The following is a 20,674-nucleotide window of genomic DNA, read 5'->3' on the forward strand; positions in this document are numbered from 1 at the left end:
GGGCTGTTTCTTTTTGTGTAGAGTTGTAGCCACACTTGCCTACCTCTCAGCTTGGTGGAGTGCTTCACTCAGTTCAAATATTTGAGCAGAGCTTTGAGGATGCAAAATGCCAGATCAGTGTGACACACTGCTGCAGCTGCTTGAGGATTTTAACTCGGCAGAAATTCAGCTGCAGCTGGAAGAACACACTGCACAGAGCTGCAAGATTCCCTTTTCACAGGTGAGAACCTATAGCCACTAGCTTTAGGCTACAGGTCACTAGCTAGTTACATTTAACTTGTCAGTGATTTCAGCTACAGAGTTTCTCAACACGCAAGAAAGAAAAGCTCAGTACTTGTTCCCACCTACACGCCAGCAGAATGAGGGGTAACATTAACAACTCACATAATGGCAAAGGATACACCTAAAATAACAGCGTGCGGAGACCATAGGATGAAAATTATCGGGACAAGCAGAACGCACAGTGGATACTCAGTTTATGCAGTCTGGTACATTTCAAAGGTCAAAAAAAATAGTTGGGTTATAGGAAGTTACAGAGATTAAAAAAATAGAGCAGACACTGTAACAACACCAGCTCTTTCTCTCCCTCTCTCCCTAAATAAATAAAAGTCACGACTAAATGAAGTCATTCTGAAAACACGAATTATTTAATTTGCTTTGGCGGAATATTCCCAGGCTAAACCTCCTCAAATTGTGGTAAAAGTTGGGAAACAATCTGATCCATTTACAAATTACAGGAACGTGCATAAGCACACAATAAAACTACAGGAAGGCTATACTCCCAACTTAGAAAAAAACCCATCACTTAACTGTTTTCCAAGAGGCAGAGATCAATTTGTTTTCAACATCTCAGTTCTCTCCTGCCTTACTACAAAAGAAAGGGCTAGATACTGATACGGTGTTTGAGAGTTGTCTAATAACTCCCTTTCATAATTTCACCAACAGCTTCCAAACAAAACTTACTTTGCGGCCCGAGACCCATCCCACTGTAGGAAATTCCATTTCAATTACCTTGTAATTGACAGCACAACTCAAATTCCTAAATCTGCATCCCCAATTCTTCAGAAATAAAGCTAGTTTCACAGCATGGAAGATTTAACCTGAAAGCCACAACACCGCACCCATATTTATGTAAGGAAGTACCCAGGGTGAGTGCAGTTCTTCCATCACGATGATCCTCGAATGCCCTCAGAAACTCTTCAGCTGTTATTTGAAAGCACTTTGTTTTACAGACAGATAGACGGCAATATATTTGACACAAATGTTTAAGCATGACATGATTCAAGTTTTATAAGAATTAAATTATAGCAGTTATCGAAATCCATGTTTGAAATTTAGTATTTAATACATCTCTACTGACAGATTGCATTTACTGATCTTAATTAACGGTGCCCAGAGACAGCTTAACCATGTTCTCCAGATTGAACTGCGGCAAAATTTTAGACCTGGGCTATGGATCCACAGCTATACAGAAAACGAAGGACAGGGCTTAGCAAGTGGTGGGGTACAACACTTTGAAAGCAAAGGGGGGTGTTTCCTCTCCAGGGCAGAAAGCCTGGACTTGTGTGGAACACCCCGGTGTGAACACGCAGGCCCTGACGGTCACTTTTGCTTCTACAACTTACTCTTGCAACGTTTTGGAATTAATTTTCTCTTACCCAGCAACTTCATGGGGGAAAAAAAAAAACCAAAACAAAAAACAAACCCAAACCAGTTTGAATTTCAGCAGCAGCCCAAGAGCGGTGGGTGATGAAATCAGGCAATTGCTAAGGAATTCTTTGACCAGCTTCTTAAAGCAGACCCTCGGTGGGTGGAAGGGGGGGTGTGGGGTGTGTGTCAAAGGCAACCCTAATGCAGTTTGACCCCCCCCGAGGAGCCGCCGCCCGGAGCAGAGCCCCCAGGGGCTGAGCCCTGCTATACGGCACCATCTATGGGCTCCCTATAGGTACTGCAAGGGAGACGTAAGGACTGCGGCTGCTCCCAGCCAGCGCGTCCGCCGGTCCCCGGTGCCGGTGCCGGTGCCTGCCCTCCCAGCAGGGCCGTCGTCAGACAAGTTTCCGAGGGATTGTTTCCTCTGTGAAGCGCTCTCACCGTTTCATCGAGAATCGTCTAGAAAATGGAAGTTCCTGAGAGGTTGGCTGAGGAATAATTTTCAGAATAAAGAGATTTACCTTGGTCGTTCGTAGCGATTTGTTTCTCTCCGCTGCCATTTCTTGGCGTGTGAACAAGGGGGTTTGCTGCAAACACTCTAGATTAATAAGCACAGGAAGAGAGGAAATGTTACGGCTTTTAGATTCAGAAACTAAACAACTAGAGTCGCCTTAATTCTATCCAGCCTGTACAAGATTTAAGTCTCTATTTTCAGCTTTCAATGCAAAGTTAATTTTCTTCCTAAGTTATACAAGACTTGTCTGTAAAACCCTTTTTCTTTTGGGGTGATTTTGTGATGCAAGCTACATGAGGAAATGCCACGCTAACCTGAGGATCCACTTAGTCCAGCCTTAATCTCGAGCAGCAGCCAATGAAGAAAAAAAAATTATGAAGCCAAAACCATTCAAACTGTCCCACAGAAATGTCCTTGCACTTTAGATGCTCACTAAGGGATACAGGTTCAAAATGTTAGATGAGAACTCTCCAGACCAGGTCGTTTACAGGAACTGTGTATGTCTCCAGACCAATGTTTTCTAAGATGAAAGAGTTGGCAGTGGACCAAAGAAGATTATTTTAATTATTCCAGTTTCCCTCTGAATTTTCCTGTCTCATTGCATGTGACATTTACTACCCCAAAAATGGAGAACTGACTCACCTAATGGGACGAAACTCAGGCGGCCTAGATTCTAGGACCCCTATTCAATCACACTTAGGCACATGCTCAAACGCCGTCCTTTCCTCACATCAGGGTGTGGAGAAACCGCAGCATTTCTAATAGGAGCAAGTCCACAGCAAGGAGTTGTGTGCGGTGGGAGCGGGTGCACGGAGCACTGTTTGCAGCTAAACTGAAAGCCACGTGCATCCTGCAAGACATGAAACTGGGGCTTGCCTATTCAACACGTCATAATTCAGAATAACTGATTAATCTTGGTACAGAAATAAAACATTCAGTGGCTTTTAGTTGTGCTAGTGCTGTACAGTCCCCATGGTCTGCCTGGTTATTGCAGATGTGGAAATGACAGCATTAAAGAGTCTCACAATAAAGACACTTTTTCAGTTTTAAGAGAATGCCGCATTCTAATGGATAGCTAAAAGAAAAGGTGAAGGATAACAGTACTTTAATTATCTAAAGTTTGAAACATTAATTTTCAAATCTACTCAGGTTCTACTGCCACTGCACACAGAAAGAACCAGTCAGGTATTTTGCATCACACCACTTATAACAACAAAAAAGTTTTTTTACTTTTACTGAAACTGCTTTTAAAAGCTTCTTGATTTTGACCTAAGTTCCCTCCTTCTCCTGTAAATCAGAAATTAAGAATGTAACTTCAGCTACTTGTTTTGAATCCTGCAGATATCAAATATTAGCAGCTGTTGTTCACTGCAGACAGACAAATCGTATTCACAGCTCAAAAAAAAAGAAACCCTGTTTTGGTGAACAAAATTTGCTCTGTCCAGCAAGCAAGGGCATGAAAAGTCACTCCTCTTAGTCTCAGATAGCAGTCAGGATTTCCAGGTACATCACTTTGTTAAGATTTGTGCAATTAAAAAAAATAAAAATTAATAGCAATACCTGTAACGTAATTCACATTCCAGTTTGCTGTTTATTTTACTTGATTGAGCTCTGCCAGATACCGTACACTTGCCATGCTTTTGACATGACACATAGGACAGAAATCACTTTCTTGTGTGGCTGCCTTTTCTGGCATGAGTATCTGATCTCATTTGTGTGATTACAGCAGTATTAGTCCACTCCATGAATTTTATGAGACTGGGATAGCTGAACAGCAGTTTCTCTTTGAACTTCAGAAGAGAAGGGACACCAGAGTGTAACAGGCTTGTGAAACACATGCTGACCTTTTAATATGTTGACCCGTACTGCTATTAACAGCTATCAACAAATCCTGAAGTGTGGATGGAAGGGAGAAGGCAGTAGGGGGAGGAGAAAACCAGCAGACTGACAAGGCATTATTCTCCACATAATATCCACAAGCTTACAGATGTCTCAGGATCGTAACATTTTTAGCAGAAACAGTATACAAATACTTAGCTGTTTTTTACTTAGAAGTAAAAGACAAGCATCTGAGTAACATTAAAAGTTCATAGTCTAAGCTTCTGACATCATAAGGCACATTAATTGTTGCAGTTTGTGACATCACTGAAGATCCTTCGTCCAGTTAGACTAACAATTTACAGCTTAGAAGTAAGGTGAAACAAGCAACTTACTCTTTGTGCTTATTTTACAGGCTTTGCCAGAGTTGATCAGATTAAAAAAAAAACCAGGGAAAATTGTCTTTATATCTACATTCAGTGCAGATCCCTAATCATTTTCAAACACATTCCATATCCCTCCTACTTCAGTTTGTGAAATCCCTCCTGAAAGATATAAACCAGGATATTCTTAGCACCCTAATTTCCCTTTCCTCTATGGATTATTTTGCCTACTCCAAAATACTGGGAAAGCTTCTCTAAATATGAATAATCCTTACTGTGATGGCTGAAGTCTGTTTCTCCTGCCGTGAGAGGAGGGTCTGACATCGCAGCCTGGGAACCAGCTCAGCTCCTTTTCCCCATAAGTGGCAGGACACATCTTAGCACAGTTGGCTTGTCTCTAAACTTCCCATCCTCCACACTTTCCTAGGATGGTGCCTGTTTTCTTCTAAGACTTGATGAGAGAGAGAAAGAAGACTAAAGGGCAAAGGTAACGAAGGGGTCAAGAAGAGATGGTTTCCCTCAGACGCTGCTAACAGACACTGTACAACAGTTTTGCACGACTTCAGAAACCCTTGCCTTCTGCTGGTGAGCTCCGTCCAAGCCTGAGTTCACCAAGGTTACAGGAAAAGAAAAGGTTGTACTTTTGTTGATCAACGCTGCTTAGCAACAAGTCATAAAAACTAACATTACTCTTGTCTTCCGCTGGTCGCAATTAGAAAACTACGAACAGGATCTTTGTGTCATAGATTCAGGGCTGAGAGAAACCTTTAGGAGCGTGACTTTGCCAATGCTACGAGCCCCACAGTTGACGAGAGTATCTTCTCATTACATGTACATTACGCATCCCCAGCCATTGCAGTCTGCCACAGTGCAGGTCAGCTCAGTCATCTGAAGTTATAATAGCCTTTAGGTTACAACAGGTTATAATCTTTAGGTTATAATAGGCACTTTCAATAGAAGAAACAAAGCAAAAATACTGTTAATCCCTGATTAACTTTATGAATGGAGTAATTTTAAAAGGTGTATAACTAAACTAAAGCTTTTTTCTGCTACTCTACCAGTGAAAGAGATCTAAACATAAGAGAAAATGAAGACATAGTAACTAACATACAGCAGGAACTCACTTTGCCATAGTATTTTAAGGAAAAATACAGGAATCTCATCATGCATTCTGAAAAGTGAAGCTTTTGACTTCTTTGTTAGAAGCAAACAATCACTTACTCAAACGACAAGGACTCCTAGCTTTTCCTCACTTAAGGCACAAATACAAACAAAACCACCTAGTTCCAAAGGACAAGTGTCTGCATTAGACTACTCCCCCCACAACACACAAATCCAAAAGACAGAAAAGGGAATTGAATTTATCATTTTTGTAAATATCACACAGCAAACACTGTAGATCACATCAGTTACTGCAGCTTGCCAGTGAATTGTCTAAGGTAACTCTTAAGATCGCATGGGAGAAAAAAAGAGAAAAACAGACATTCTTCTTGCTGTTTCATAATGTACCTTCTCCATAGACTACCATGAATGTCAGCTCCTCTTTTCCTTGTTTGTTCACCAGCTGAACCATACCTTGGTACAGCAGGAGGGAACAGAATACATCTATCATACTTCCATTCTAAGTATGTACTGTAATTGCTTATGAGTTTTTAATATTGGAATATTTATTCTCAATCCACAAATTTTGTTACTGTTCTAACATGGGGTAGGTGGGTGATTTTTAAATAAACTGTAAGGAATATGACCATGAAGTATCTGAACTAGTTTTTGGAAGAAGAACCCCACTGCTAGTCAACCTGTACACTGTTGATTGTCCAAATCCTAAGTCCCAGGGCAACACACTGTTGATTTTTCTTTAAATACATGTTTTATCAACTTCTGTTCAATCATTCTTCTAATGATATATGATTTAGAATAGTCCAGCAGGAACAGTTACAGAAGCACTAAGCTCTGTAAAAATATTTCTCATTTTAACTCATGGATAATGTTCCTTCTTGACTATGCATCCAAGGGGTGAGCAATGGAGCACCCAGTAAGGAAAAGTAAACGGGAAATAAGTATGTTTACACCAGTACAGAGCAAGCCAATAATTGAATCTCGGCACATTACTTTAAGAAAGCTTTAGGAAGGGAACTGCATAAGGTTAAACATACCCCCCCAATTTGTATTCTTTAGGCTTGCTCAATCCCCATCCCCCGAAATCTCAAGACCCACAAATAGACAGCCAACACACTGCAGATTTCACAAACAAACAAACAATACATGTGAGAAGATAAACGCTGAACAAGCATGCATAACAGGAAGTAATGCATTTACAAAAGGCAAGAGCAGATTAGATATCAAGGAAAAGTCTTCTATTACTTAAAGCAGGACATTACAACAGAACAGTAGTCAAGAAGGGGTCACTGGGTCCCGTCACTGAAAACAGAGAAATTAGATATGAAAGGAGTAAGTCACACCGAGAGCATGAACTTGCTAAGAGCATTTTTTCAACCTTAAGTAACATGGCCGTAAATATACATGGGGCTCAGAGTAAAGACTACTGAACTGTAACCCTTATACTCTACTGACCTGTTTCAGAGTCCTGGGTAAATCACTTGATCACACCACACTTGTTTTTCCAGCTGTGAAACACCAGCAACATCTATGACACAGGGACCTGGGGAAAAGTTTCACACTTACATACAACTGCAAGACTTCATAGGACACGAGTTTGTGTATCTGAAGAGTTTGTTCCTTACCTCCCATATCAAGTTGTCTAACAGTTTATCGTACCTCTAGCTACAAACATAATTTTGCTGTTATTTTCTTGTAAAGTATGAGAATACTGTTCTGCAATAGCTGTAGTTTTAAATGTTAACATGAGAGCAACTTAACAACTCTAGAAACTAAGAATATGTCAACATCCTACACAACACATTTGTTTACTTTTTTTTTTCAGAAGCCTGTTTACTTGAATGACAATGTTTTAATGCATTTTACCCCACTTAATCCCACAGAGTTAGAAATGATGAGCTGGAAACGCTCTTCCCTATCTTGGGAAATACTGAATTGTTCACTAAATTGTAGCCTACCAGCTAAAGCTATGCAGTCCTTCTGAAGACAATGCATTTCCCCAGCCTGTGAGGACATAAACAAAACTGCACAATTAATTGAACAGCAGTTGACTCCAAAACATGTCACAGCAAAATGTTACAAGATATAAAACAAACAATTTGATTCTCACATGAGAGGCTCAGTTCGTAGTTTGCATGGTACAGCTTTTCAATGTGGTAGGGGAATCACTGAAAAACAAAGCAGGGCCCCTTATCTATCATGCCATTTTTTAAGACCCTTTTCAGTGTAAGGGTATTTCTCTGCCTACTGAAGCGTGAGGCACAAATGAACATACAAAGGCTGCAAATCTAATTTTCATTTAATGCTCTACTTTAAGAGGAAAATGCAATTGAATTAAAAGTAGAACTTGCTTAAGCCACTGTATTGTCTTCTGCTGAGAGTTCACTAGTAACTTAACAATACTTTAAAAGAAGCAACAAAACGAGAAAATAATGATGGCCTATGGCTCGAGCAGATCAAGAGATCTGCATCCAGAAAACAAATACTAAGAAGTGGTAAAACACATTCAGCTTCAGCAGCTGTCATTTAAACAAAGCTGCAGGTTCTATTTTACTTGCTTGACAGCTCACGTATAACCGACAAGAAAAACAGCAGTCCCTGACAAAAGAAGTAGTAATGACAATAATAAGGGTTTGATCTAACAGATAAGCACAAATGAGGTCACCTCAAAACCTGTCACCTGAAACAAATGGGCTATCAAAACGTTGAGAACCCGCTAGTTAAAATGCTGCTGCTCTCAGACTGCTTAAATAGAAAAAAACCTGCAAGTGCTACATTCTTTTCACAACAACTCAGCCTGGTCGTAAGGAAGTCACCGTGCTTCTGCCACCCCCTACATTCCTCCAGCTACTTCTATGTAACTGACTGCAGCAATCCTCAATTACTCATTTGGGACGCAAAGTTTAAGAAATAGGAATAAGGGGGCCAGAGCGCTGAAGTTCTGGCAATTTATGTGGTGGAAACCACTAATACCAGCTATACCAGTGCAAAATTTCTTAACAAAGAAATGCCTCAGCTGTATGTCCAACGAAACACCACAATGCTCTTTGTTAGTATTTCACTGCAAATATATACGGGGATCACTGGTTTTAATTACAAAGTACTTTTACTTTGCCTTGCAGTTTGCATTTTAATTTCTGGTCATACATCGTATTTTTAGAGTAAAAAGATATGGACAATTACACAGACACCATCATACAATGGGAAAAATAACTGAAATGCTAGCATCAAGGATGGAGGTTTCTTCTGCATTAATTTGTGCCACTTTGAGAAACCCAAAAAATCCTCAGCATTTTCAACAACCACTCGTCTTTTCTGATAGTTGACAAATAATACCTATGCAGGAATCAAAATTCTGAAGCACAGAGTTCTAACAGGAAAAAGTAAACTTAGTTGGGAATGCAATATAACAATGGAGAGGAGAGGGAGAGGGACAGGGGAGAAAAATTACTCCGGGGGGGAAACAAGAAGGAAGAAAGAAAGAGGATCTAAGTAAACCAATTCACTGCTACCCTGGAATTGTCTCAAAAATTCAGACTTGGGTTGCCAAAACTCAAGCGCTGTGTGAAAAACATACTTCTTAGGAAGCCAAACAGGTGAAATTGAGCTAAAGTAAAAATTAAAGACACCATACCTTTCATGTATGAGTCCAGAAAATTAAAACTATAAAAATCCTCACTTCCAATGTTGGGTTTGTTTCAAAGTCAACCCCTATAAGAAATAATAGACTCACAAAATCTCCTATTTTACTGGTTTTCTGTTAGGTCTCCAGAAATCAGCGTTTTTCCACTTTACCCTTCATGTTCAGTAGGTACCAGATGAGCTCTGGTTTCTAGATCATGGCTTAGGAAAATGCTTCCTCCAGATTTGTTCTCAATTGGGAAAAAAAAAAAAAAAAGTACTTTTGGTTGTAAGCAGTCATGTCTGCTAGAAGGGAGGGGAAAAAAAAACCAAACCCAAACACAACTGGGCATTTTGTCTGAACCTCCCAAAAATTAAGTCAGATCAGAAAACCTCACACCATTGTGACTAGAGATCAAATATTCTAGTATGAAGACATTTGTTGTTGAAGCATCATGGGTGACATTTGTTCCACCTGATGTCTGCATTTTAAAAAAGTCTAACTAAATTTTGCTTTTGTATTAAAACATCTATTTAGAAATTGGGATGGTTAAAATACCATTCTCCTAGTGTACAGTGTATAATAACTAACTATAGCTTGCAAACAGGGACCAAACACCACTATATTCTATTTATATGCATACAATTTATTTAAAACTAAGACTGTGGTCAGTTGCTGCCAGGGGGCCCAATGTTCTTGCTGTCACTCAAGCTGAGGAAAGAAAAAGCAATCCATGCTGGCAACAGCTGATGCTATATTAGAATGGAAAGCTGCAGCGTCAACTGCTCTAAGATGGTCCCATAACTGCAATAAAACTCTGCACCACCACAAACCTTCCTTTCCCACCCTCCCAAAATCAGTCACATTTTGACACGGGCATATATTTTTGATCAACAGATCTATGGCGTGTACAATTAGAAGACTTAGAAATGTACTTTTTTCCAATATAGTCTGTAGTAATCTCTGAGTGTTTGGATTTGTCGTGATCTTCACATATACAGAACCCTACGGTATTTTTTTTGCAGAGTACTGGATAGGTATTCTATTAATGTCCGTTGTAGCAAAACATTTGAATCCATACATAGAAAAAGTGTATTTAATGTTCATGTTTACATAAAGCACTTAACAAGAACAGAGTAGGATATAATGCTTAGAGACCATCTTTGAACGCTTTCAGTAGCAGGTCAGCTGCCAGTCCAGGAGACAAGACACCACTAAGAACTTTTTCTTCTAGAAGTGGAATCTTATCCTTGACTGCCAAGTGACTCCGGAAATGTTCCAACATATTTTCTTGGATGAGATTCCACATCCACACTTTCTGCTGTTTCCGTCGTTTGGCAATCAACTCACCACTTGTGAGCATGAGGTCACGAAATTCTGTCATTTTATCCCACATATCTGAGATACCTTCTCCAGTTTTGGCAGAGATGCGCATTACCTGTTGGATTCAGAAGAATTTTTTAAGCCAAGTAACTGCTGGGCTTGAGGGTTTAATTACTTCATCAGGTAGATTGCATGAAAATTAAGAAATGCATAAGGCAAGCTTACTTCAATACTCTCACTTCATGAAGCTCTAAGCAGTTTTATGCTGGGTTTTTGGTTTTGAGTTTTTTTAAAGATCTCAAAATCGGGATTCTACCAACTATAAGTGGACCCTGAGAACCACAGTATGTGGGATAAATAGGCATATCCAACTACTTGTATCATGACTGACAATAATTTTTAATGAGTCCTTTAGCTAAAAGGTACAGTGTTGCCATTTTACTTAAATGTAGCATTAATTACATATTCTGTTAGATACACTCTGGTAGCTACTCTTGCACTCCTAATATTCCAGAAAGGAGGTATTTTACCACACCCAACACTCCCCTCCCCTCAAATCATAGTGAAGTACACAAACCTTTGGTCTCCAAACCTTTGAACGTTTGCGAAGCAGCTTCATAGCACTAACATATTCAGCTTGTATTCTCCGTGCAGGCACAATTAAATCACCATCAGCTTTATTTATAGCAACTAGATCTGCCATCTCAATTATACCCCGTTTGATACCCTAAATGGAACATGGAGAGAAATCATGAATACCCAGAAGGACTGTGACATGCTGATTTATCACAATAAGCAGGTCAAAATGCTTTGTTAGTTTCTGGGGGCTCTAACTGACTTTTTTGTGTGTGTATGTGCTAGTCAGGCAAGAGTAGTACCAACGGCCTCTGTCATTACTAGTTATTACTCTACTTTGACATAAGAACACTAAATATGGGTATCAGTTTACATGATAACCTATTTCATGTGTAGAGATTTCAAGTTTATCCAAAACATGACCAAGTTTGCAAACCTATTTATATTGATTTCTGTTTTCCTATAATACAAAGCCACTCCCCAAAATCATATGTAACTAGCAAATAGGTCAAAGTAAGTCAGAGAGTATCAGAATTTCACATCCTAATACTTTCAAAATCGGGCAGGAATATCAGATTCTAACTGGGCAATAAATTGATAAGACTCTGAAAAGACTTCAATAGTAGCAGCATAATTTACAAAACACTATTGATACAGACTCTCTACACAGATACTATATCTTTGATTTAAGTTTCTCTTCCTAGTCCTAGGTAATACTTAATAAGAGAAACTGAAAAATACCTGTAATTCATCTCCACCTGCAGGTGGTAGCAGTAATATAAACATATCAACCATATCAGCCACAGCAAATTCTGACTGTCCCACACCTACAAAATTAAATCCAGAGTTCACCACTTATTGCAAACTTTCAGTCACATTAATCACATCCCAGATCCCAGTATTGCACCGTGAACAAATCCCACTAACAAAGACAACAGGAAACACAACAGTTTTTACAAAACCTACAAGACTAGAAAACTGACAGAACAGGCATTCATTTTCAACCAGTCACCATGCATGGAAGCATGAGCAAAATCAAGGATGAAAGTATGCAACTAGTAACACACCTTATTTAGGTATCACAACAGGATAATTAAAAGAAAACCCTAAGCACATACCTACTGTTTCCACAAGAACAACATCGTAGCCTCCTCCTTCACACAGCAGAATAGCTTCATTTGTGGTCCTTGTTACACCTCCCAGTGTCCCTCTGGTTGGAGATGGTCTGATGTATGCATTCATGTCTCTTGACAACTCAGTCATCCGTGTTTTATCACCCAATAGAGAACCTTAAACGTTTAATGTTAAATTATTTCAAAAGTGCAGACCAGCCAAGCTTCCCCTCTCCCCACCCCCAATAAATGAGTGAGAAAAGACTGATCTCTTGGATGAAGTCAGTCAGATAAGAATATCCCAGTAATAGCTGCTCAAGACTTTGCTGAGGACTAGGAAGTTACTGCCTAGTTCTTCTGCCTATGAGAAGCTGGAAAGGCCTGATAAGCAGACCTTACTGCTATCAAATACGAAGAATTTGTTCTAGGTCAGAATGAATTTCACAGTTCCTGAATGGCTTTTTGAGGCCTATACACAGCAGGCCACACAATTAAATCTTTGCTGTTTCTGTCCAAAGGGACAAATCTCTGCCTTATGATTCTGATATGTCTTGATGGTGGATTTTTTTGTTTTGTTTTTGAGAAAGCTGACCTGCATCCCTGCCTTCCTTCTATTCATACAAACTTTAAATCGGATTTGGTGAGATCTACATGCATGATGTACATTCCAAAAAATGAGAGATGCTCAATTCTTTTAACTGGTGCAGTCTTGCTAGCATATTTTGCTATTCTATTGATGCATCTTGAATGTACACATTCAAGAATATAGTCTACCTTAGTTCTGGGTCATTGCAATGCTGAAGTTTTTTTTCTTTTTAAATAGTTACACATTGCAGCATCTTCTCTAACAGCATAGAAGCTGGAAAAAGGAGTAATGTTCCCTGTCAGCTGCCCATTAGAAAAAGATCAAAATCAAGGTTCTATTATTTATGTCAGAGACACCATTAATCAATCATGGTCAGCCTATAATTTCCCTACAATTTTTGATTTGAGAGTGACAGATTACAGTCACACAACTTTGAAGAATTTCAAATTTAGAAAAAAAAAAAAATCATGCTACAAGTCAGACAAATGGTCAATGATACTGCATCAGGGGACCTTGAAACCAGTACAGTCAACAGAAATCCAAAAATTCCTATTGAGAAGAACTAATGAATGTTCTAAAATCCAACCTGATCTACATGTTTGGATTGCAGCATCATCTAAATAGTTTTAAATTAGCATATGCTTCCTGCCCAGTGATCAGCATTACCACTGTTGAAACTTAAGCAGAAATGAATGCCCCTCTACTCTTTCATTCACAGGGAAATAAAGAAATAACTAGAGAGAGAAAACCACAGCAACCTAAAGTTTCAGACAAAAAAAGTTGTAAGGCAACATTCAAACACTGGAAAAGAGGAAACCTGACAAAATTAGGACATTGATATGTATTTCCCAATTTCATATCACAGGAGGAAAAAATGAAAACATGATACAACATTTATTCTTAGCATTTTACTTTCATAGGCCCCAAATTTTCCTCCATTTGGCCCAAAGAGATAGTCCTATAGTTGATAAGGTATTAGAAACCTGACTCAAACTTTAATTCACACTCACCACCACTTGTACTAGAGGAAGGATCTACAGCCAACACAGACACTTTGTATTTTCTTTCTGTAAGCATTTTCCCAAAGCATTCTATGAAAGTTGATTTCCCAGCACCAGGAGGACCAGACAATCCTAAATAATCATATTAAGAAAAAACCATTTTGTTAATCAAATAAGTAACATATTACGTGAATACCATCAACATCTAAGTTGATAACAGTTCACACTTTAACACCATATTACAACAAAGGCAAATGAAAGCTATGCCACAACTGACACAGCCAACCAAGCAGATGTAATGAACTTGAAATACACTACCTTGGTTCACCCAACACAGCAGCGCTCACTTCACCACCCCTCATCCTACCCACACCAACATAACATTGGGTTTATCCAGCCCTATTTCCTCCTCTCCAAATAAATTTATTTATACTGACTTATCCTTCAGAACTTTAAAAATGTCATGTCCTAAATCTAGATTTTTCAGGTTTACTATTTATAAAAGAAACACTCTAAAAGCAAAAGCCCTTACCTTGAAGAGCTGTTAGTTAAAAAAATGAGGCGATTTACTTGCACATCAAAGCATGCAAACTAAGATATAGCACCACACATTTCTCGCTCCCGTGCACAAGTTTTTGTTCTTACTACTTTTGTACATGCACGAGAGACAACAGCTGGGCATGACATACTTTAGTAGTCCATCTTTTTTCAAGGGAAAAATATTTTACAGTTTCCCAAGAGAACCAGGTTCAAGTCTCCTCAGCTGAAAAGCAGGCCGCTTTAAAGTAAGGCCATAGATCAGGAAAGTACATCCTTTTCCTTTGGCAGACTGAAGAAGGGATTCAGGAAGTATTCAAGAAAACACCTTCTTCGGGATAAAACCAGGTCTGCTTAACTACATCCTTCCCTATCCAAGCGTAGAGAATAGCTGTATCAATCTGCAAACTGCCTAACGTTTCAGCTTATAACAGTTATTAAAGAAACCCCAAATAACAGCCCCCCTAAGAAGCAACAATAATTTCTAGAGCTTTTTCAAAAGCCTCTTCCAGCTCAAGCCATAACCCTACTGGACAACAGAAATGATCCAGGTTGGTTACAAACCACAAGAAACCAATGATCCAAGACTACCGACCATGATGCTTAAAGAACAATAGCGATAACGAAAGGTGAGGACTGTAATTCCGTCAAAGCAGCTACTGGACAGACATAAAAGGACTAACCCACTCTAAAGGCAAGTGGTTTTCCTTGATTTAACTTTTCTTGTTCCCTGTGGTAGGATAATACCTTCTGAAGGAGCACCTGGGCTATTTTCTTCTTCCTACTCTGAGTTGATTCTACAAGCGTAATAGCTTCTGCTAAACAGGCTCTATGACCCTGAATTAGTCCGCTGTAAAGTCTGTCTACCAGTCTTTGTTCTTTGTCAGAAAGTCCCTCTATCTGCTGGTCAGGGGCTGCTTGCTGGCACAGCTCTCTCCTCAAACTGTTTGATGAACATATCCATTTTGTACGATAGGGATGCACTGGTGTAAGAGATTCAATGCACGGGAAATCTGCTCTGGAAGTAAAGTGAAAGCTTGTGAGGCAAGTCCTTCTAGAGAAATAACAACGAGGGAACCTCAGCAGCAGAGAGGGGATCTTCATCTTGCTTGGAATTAAAAGTAGCAAAGATATCAGTTCACTTCCATTTGCAGACACCTTAAAGAGAAAGAAAAACATTTTTACTTCCTTCCAAGCGCTGATAAGGACTCAATTGAAACCTACGTATACAGGCAATCATCATCTTTTATTTTATCCATACCTACTGTTTAAGAAAAAAAAAAAAGATGGTTCCCTCTTCCAGTTAAAAGAACAGAAAAAAAGCAGCTACAGAATCTTCCATAGGATAGCATCTCTTTATTATCATCCTAAACAAACAAGTATTTTATTTTTATAAATAAGCAGATAAATAAAAGGCACTTTTAAATAAGACAGCCTCCAAGAGCACACACGGCACCCCAAAAAACCAGGAACAAACCAACCCTTATGCTTACTGAAATTGTTGTATATTCTACTTCCACAGCTTTAGAATTTTTTAAAACTATTATTCAGGATGAGCTTTTTACACCTTATTTCCAGGAAGGGGGGGGGGGAGCGCAGTCAAGACACAAGAACATTTAGAAATAAGCTCGAGGAGCAGAAACCTCCCAGAGGACCAACACAAAGCAGCAGCACCAGGCGCAACCACCGCGCTCTCCGGGCCTGCTCTGACCCGCACCGCTAAAAGCCTCACAGATCCACCCGGGCCGACCCTTGTTCACAAAAGCCGCCCTTGCAGCTGCTTTCCGAACCCTCTGGGGAGAGGCTCACCGTCGTCCCCCCCCCCCCCCACACACACACCGGGACCCCGGACAGCCCCAGCCCCGCACCCGCTCGATCCCTCCTCAACCCGGCGTGTGGTGCTGGTGAGGAACGGCCTGCCCTCCCCCGCCTCCCGGAAGTGACGCCCTCACGCTGAGCCGGAACCCGCGTCCGGCCACGGGGCGCAGGGCCCACCCCGCCGCCCAGCCGGAGGCCTGCGCCGCGCATGCGCCGCCCGGCACCGCCCACCACCACCCCACAGGGGGAGGGGCCTGGGCGGAGGGCGTGGCCGTTGCCGGCGGCGTCCCGCACAATCGGGGCTGGGCGGGGGTTGGCTAGCTGAGTCGATAGGCTCACGATAGGCGCGCGATATGCTCATTTCTGGTCATTTCATGAGAACACAAGCTTCCGCGTTGATGCAATAACCGTTTGCTGGCCCTGCCCTTCCTTGTGAGGAAGGGCGCTGCAAACCCTCATTTCGCTCCTGGTCCGAAATCTCAAAAATGTCACTTTGAATTTGTGCACGACCACTTACTATTCCCCGAGTTCGTTTCAGACAGCAGGAAGGGAGAAGAAAGGCTTAAACCCCCAAACGTGTTTATTAAATTGTATTTCTTCTCATTTTGCAAAGTTAAACGTGATTTTTAAAATTTGCTCTCACAGAATGGGGTTTTTTTTTCAACTGTTACTATTTCTCTAGTCATCTTACCCTCCCTTTTGTGCACTGCTTCTTGCTAACGTACATGCATTTATTTCCAATAAACAGAAACTGGCACAATGCGCGGGCCGAGGCACTACTAGTGCCGTACCATCACCCTAGCACTGTTCTAGAATGCGTTAGACTTGGTCCCAGTGCAGCTGATTGACTATGTAAAATAACAAAAGTTTTGTTCTTAACTGCCGAATGCACGATTTAATCTCATTTCTATTATTCCGGCCCACAAGATTATCATAGACAGAGAACTGAACAATCCACTCTTCAGAGTTGATAAAACATGCAATTTCATGTCCCCATCAGCGTGTGATGAAACCACAGCAGAAAGAGACAAGAATTCCCATTTCAAAATAGCCTTGTGTGGTCTTTCTATTTAACCAGTTCTTTATTCATCAGAGTTAGCATGTATCACTACCATCTCTTCCGGAAGTTTTCTAAGGCTCTGTTTCAAGGGCTGTGCTTAAACCCAGGTAGCACATACCCACTGTTATTTTAGTAACGGCGGCAACAACAAAAAAGCCATTCTGCTATGGTTTCATCACAGATGATTGATCCTGTGTTTTATTCCACTTTGTCTGCATTCATCATGAATACTTTTATCATTGACCTTGTTGCAAGAACTAGATGAATGGGTACACAAAATTGCATGTTTTGTCAACACTGAAGAGGAGAGTGGATTGTTCAGTTCTCTGTCTATGACAATCTTGTGGACTAGAATAATAGGAATGAGATTAAATTGTGCATTCAGCAGTAAAGAACAAAACTTCTGCTATTTTACACAGTTCATCAGTTGCACTGCCAATCTGATATGACCATGAACAAGCATGTATGTGTTTTGGAGTAGTCTTCCCACAAGAACCGTTTTAAAGACCTTGCACACTGATGAGGTGTGGAAATCCAAATTGCTCAAGTCACCTCTTTTTTTCCCCTTTCCTCTCAACTCCGTTATTCAGCAAGATTGCTTTTCTCCAGTCAGAGACTATAGTCCCCAAAGGTCAGATATGACAGGTAGATTTCCTATTGCATTGTCAATTATATGCACCTCTTCTTTCAATATTCTGGAATAGAGATTACACAGGGCTCCTAAAACTGTGTGCTCTTCTGCCACCTCTATGTTACTCTAACCTCATCCAAAATAGGCAAAATACTTCCTTAGAAGCTGGACCGTATCTAGAGTCTCCTTAATCTACATTCTGTCATATTATACAGTGCTCTTATGTTTCCCCTATCGTCTTTTAACATATGTGACCAAACATGTATTTTTTGGTCTTTATTACACACAGATCAATGAATTTTGGTCAGACTCACTGTTTTTGTGCTTTCTTATCTCCAACATAGGCAGTTCTCTTGGTTCATGTGTTCCTTTACCCGGTCATTATTAATTCACTTAACATCCTAGCTGAGGTATTCAGGAGGGTAGTTCAGTAGCTTTCCACATCAGCCTCGCTGTTTCTCTCTCTTTTCTTAAAAAAAAAAATTTTTTTTTTTTGAGGGGGGTGTGTTTGTGGGTTTTTTTTAATTCCAAATTTAAGTCATCTTCCTTTTTGTGTTCTCTCTGCTTCTTTTCCCCAGGGGTGTCAGAAGAATAAAAGTGTGCATCCCATAGTTATTCCATCACAGTCTGCAAACTTGTCCAATACTTAAGGAAAATTATCTGTTCTAACCTCCTTGCTGCAAATCTAGCCCAGATGTTAAAGAAAACGGTACTGCTGGTTACTCATGAAATGGGAGTCTTCCTTCTGAGCCAATACTAAATCAAACACCCTGTAAAGTGTTATAAAGTATTGTGCCATGGAATAAGGGTGTAGGGAGGCACAAATCTTCAGACAAAACATGCAACTGAATCCCAATCATTATCAAAGAATAGAAAAAGAGCCTTCTGTAACTTCTCACAGCAGAAACTGTATTACCATTAGCATCTTTGCCAAATTCCACGATGCAAATTTACATTCCGTCTAACTGGCTTCCCCTTGCAGTTTTAGTTGGATTCATTCGTTCTTCCTTTCTCAGGCAGCACTCTAATTTCCCTGGTCTGTTCACCCCCTCTTTAAGAAGTCCCAAAGTAATCTTTGTGCACATTATTATCACAACGATGACATTTAATATGTTCATAGACATAACTATAAGCAATGTGCTGCAAAGGCAAATACAAAACTAACAATCTCTATGATCTAAATGAAATTGCAACAGGACAAATAATTGATGAAATTAAATAAACAGCATCAGCTTGAAACTCACCAGCTTTTCCCTTAACATATAAAGATGTACTTGTGTTAGGAACTCTGTTGGACCCTCCCGCTGTACATTAAAAGATCTGGCATGCCTACAGTCACTGCTGGTTATGGTTACAGAATTATGAAATTCTCATCACATACAAGAAGAAATTATGATTTCTTAGAGATGAAATTTTATTTCATCAGTTCTTCCTCCCCCTGTGAGGATGGGAAGGGTGTTTAAGAAGGCTCTGCCATGCTCCCAAATCCCTTTCACCACTATGCCTTATTGCAAAATGAACTTCTCATTCAGGAATACAAATTCAGTGGCAATTCCTACGCTGAGTACTCACATTGCACTTGCAGTGTAGCACCTGGTTGTCTTCACACTCTGTCTTCCTCTAATATTTCTCCTTTCTGCATGTAATAGTCCACCCTGCTCACTTGCAAATGCATGTTCTTGGCTACTATGATTGCAACTAGACTAGTGGTTTTATTGCTATTACAAGCAGTCCAAGAAAAAAAACCAGATATACCTTAAACTGCATTAGAAATCTTGGCTGACATAACACAGATCGAAGTTCAGCATCAAAACTCTATCAGGGTCCATCCTGCAAACACTACCTACCTGTCCTCCAACGCCCAGGAACCAGCATCACAGCACTTCCCCTTTTGTGGCTATGAACCAGACCTATTGCTTCCCAATGCACAACAGAAATGAGGGGTCTGCTCCACTGCAACCTACAACAGCTGACTGGAGCAACAAACAAGTGGCAATTTGTGGTGAGCGTTAAATCCTACCCGCATATCAGGTCTAGACAAGTTACAGAATAACTACAGTCCCTGCCACAGTACAAACTGAAACTATAGGGGTGACTGAATGACCATTTGTCCTTTATTTCAGAGGACACCACTCAATTCATTTCAGTTTTCACACAAGCAGAGAAGACTGAACCAGTCTGCTCTTTGCAGCACAACACTAAGCAAGGTAACTGCTGCTTACAGCCTTATTTTCAGGAAAGAGCACTAGCCTTTTAAAAAGAACAGTCTGAGCACTTTAGACTAAATATTCTTCTGCCTCATCTTAAAAGATAATTGGACACCTGAAATAAAAACAATAGCAAGTATAATCACAGCTGAAAGTTTGCCTGTTTAAATGCAACATGAGTCCAGGTCTCAGGTTTTGCATTTGTGACTCAGGCAAGGAAGCAGCACAAAAGCAGCAAATCTCCCCAAAGGCTCATTAACAGCTACACAAACAGGTGTTTGCTGCATATGGGCATTCAAAGGTTTTACTACAAAGGCCAGGACAGAGCAGCAAATCAGCTCCCTGGCTAGGTCTGGAGACAAAAGCCTTACCGCAGCTTTCCATGTTCAGCATCCTACAAAGAGGGGACGATTCCAACAGCTGAGCAGAGTCACTGTACTTGTGCTGGTAAAGGAGCCGTAAGATTGTCAGAGCTGTTAGAGCTGTCTGAGAACCTGGGAAAAGAAATTTGCTCTTTGAGCTTTGGCTAAGACCTACAAGAGAGTATCTGAAGAAAAAGGAGGAAAAATTCATCTTGCACAACTATGGTTTATATTTGTGTAATGTTTTTATAAACAAGGGAGCTGAAGTTTCTTCACAAAACCTTACAGCAGTGACTTCAACATTCTCTTGTCGATACGAACTGAGCTATGATTGCACATTAGTGAGAAATGACAT

General features: G+C 40.3%; 1 protein-coding gene across 4 annotated transcripts; it reads right to left on the reverse strand.

The window, feature by feature from the left end:
- Positions 1–10,184: 10,184 nt before the first annotated feature.
- Positions 10,185–18,152, reverse strand: MMAA (metabolism of cobalamin associated A). 4 transcript variants are annotated; one of them, XM_075035464.1, is made up of 7 exons: positions 18,065–18,152; positions 14,925–15,399; positions 13,714–13,836; positions 12,124–12,294; positions 11,747–11,832; positions 11,007–11,156; positions 10,185–10,544 (listed from the first exon to the last, which is right to left on the reverse strand). In XM_075035464.1, the coding sequence occupies exons 2-7, from the start codon at positions 15,343–15,345 to the stop codon at positions 10,257–10,259; spliced, it is 1,239 nt and encodes a 412-aa protein (XP_074891565.1). In that variant the 5' UTR covers positions 15,346–15,399; positions 18,065–18,152; the 3' UTR covers positions 10,185–10,256. The 4 variants fall into 4 exon arrangements, with proteins under 4 accessions (XP_074891565.1, XP_074891549.1, XP_074891574.1 ...); XM_075035448.1 differs by lacking the exon at positions 18,065–18,152 and adding an exon at positions 16,110–16,188; XM_075035473.1 differs by lacking the exon at positions 18,065–18,152 and adding an exon at positions 15,735–15,754.
- Between the last annotated feature and the right edge of the window lie 2,522 nt (positions 18,153–20,674).

The sequence above is a fragment of the Buteo buteo genome, chromosome 1, assembly GCF_964188355.1.
Source record: "Buteo buteo chromosome 1, bButBut1.hap1.1, whole genome shotgun sequence".
In the NCBI taxonomy this organism is placed as follows: domain Eukaryota; kingdom Metazoa; phylum Chordata; class Aves; order Accipitriformes; family Accipitridae; genus Buteo; species Buteo buteo.

Excerpts from the sequence above, each read along its gene's own strand:
- MMAA (XM_075035464.1), bottom strand. The coding sequence starts at position 15,345 with ATGAAGATCCCCTCTCTGCTGCTGAGGTTCCCTCGTTGTTATTTCTCT. Across the intron at positions 12,295-13,713 it reads TTCCTCTAGTACAAGTGGTG|GTTCTCTATTGGGTGATAAA; the intron begins GTGAGTGTGAAT and ends TAAACGTTTAAG. Across the intron at positions 11,833-12,123 it reads TGTTCTTGTGGAAACAGTAG|GTGTGGGACAGTCAGAATTT; the intron begins GTATGTGCTTAG and ends TTAATTTTGTAG.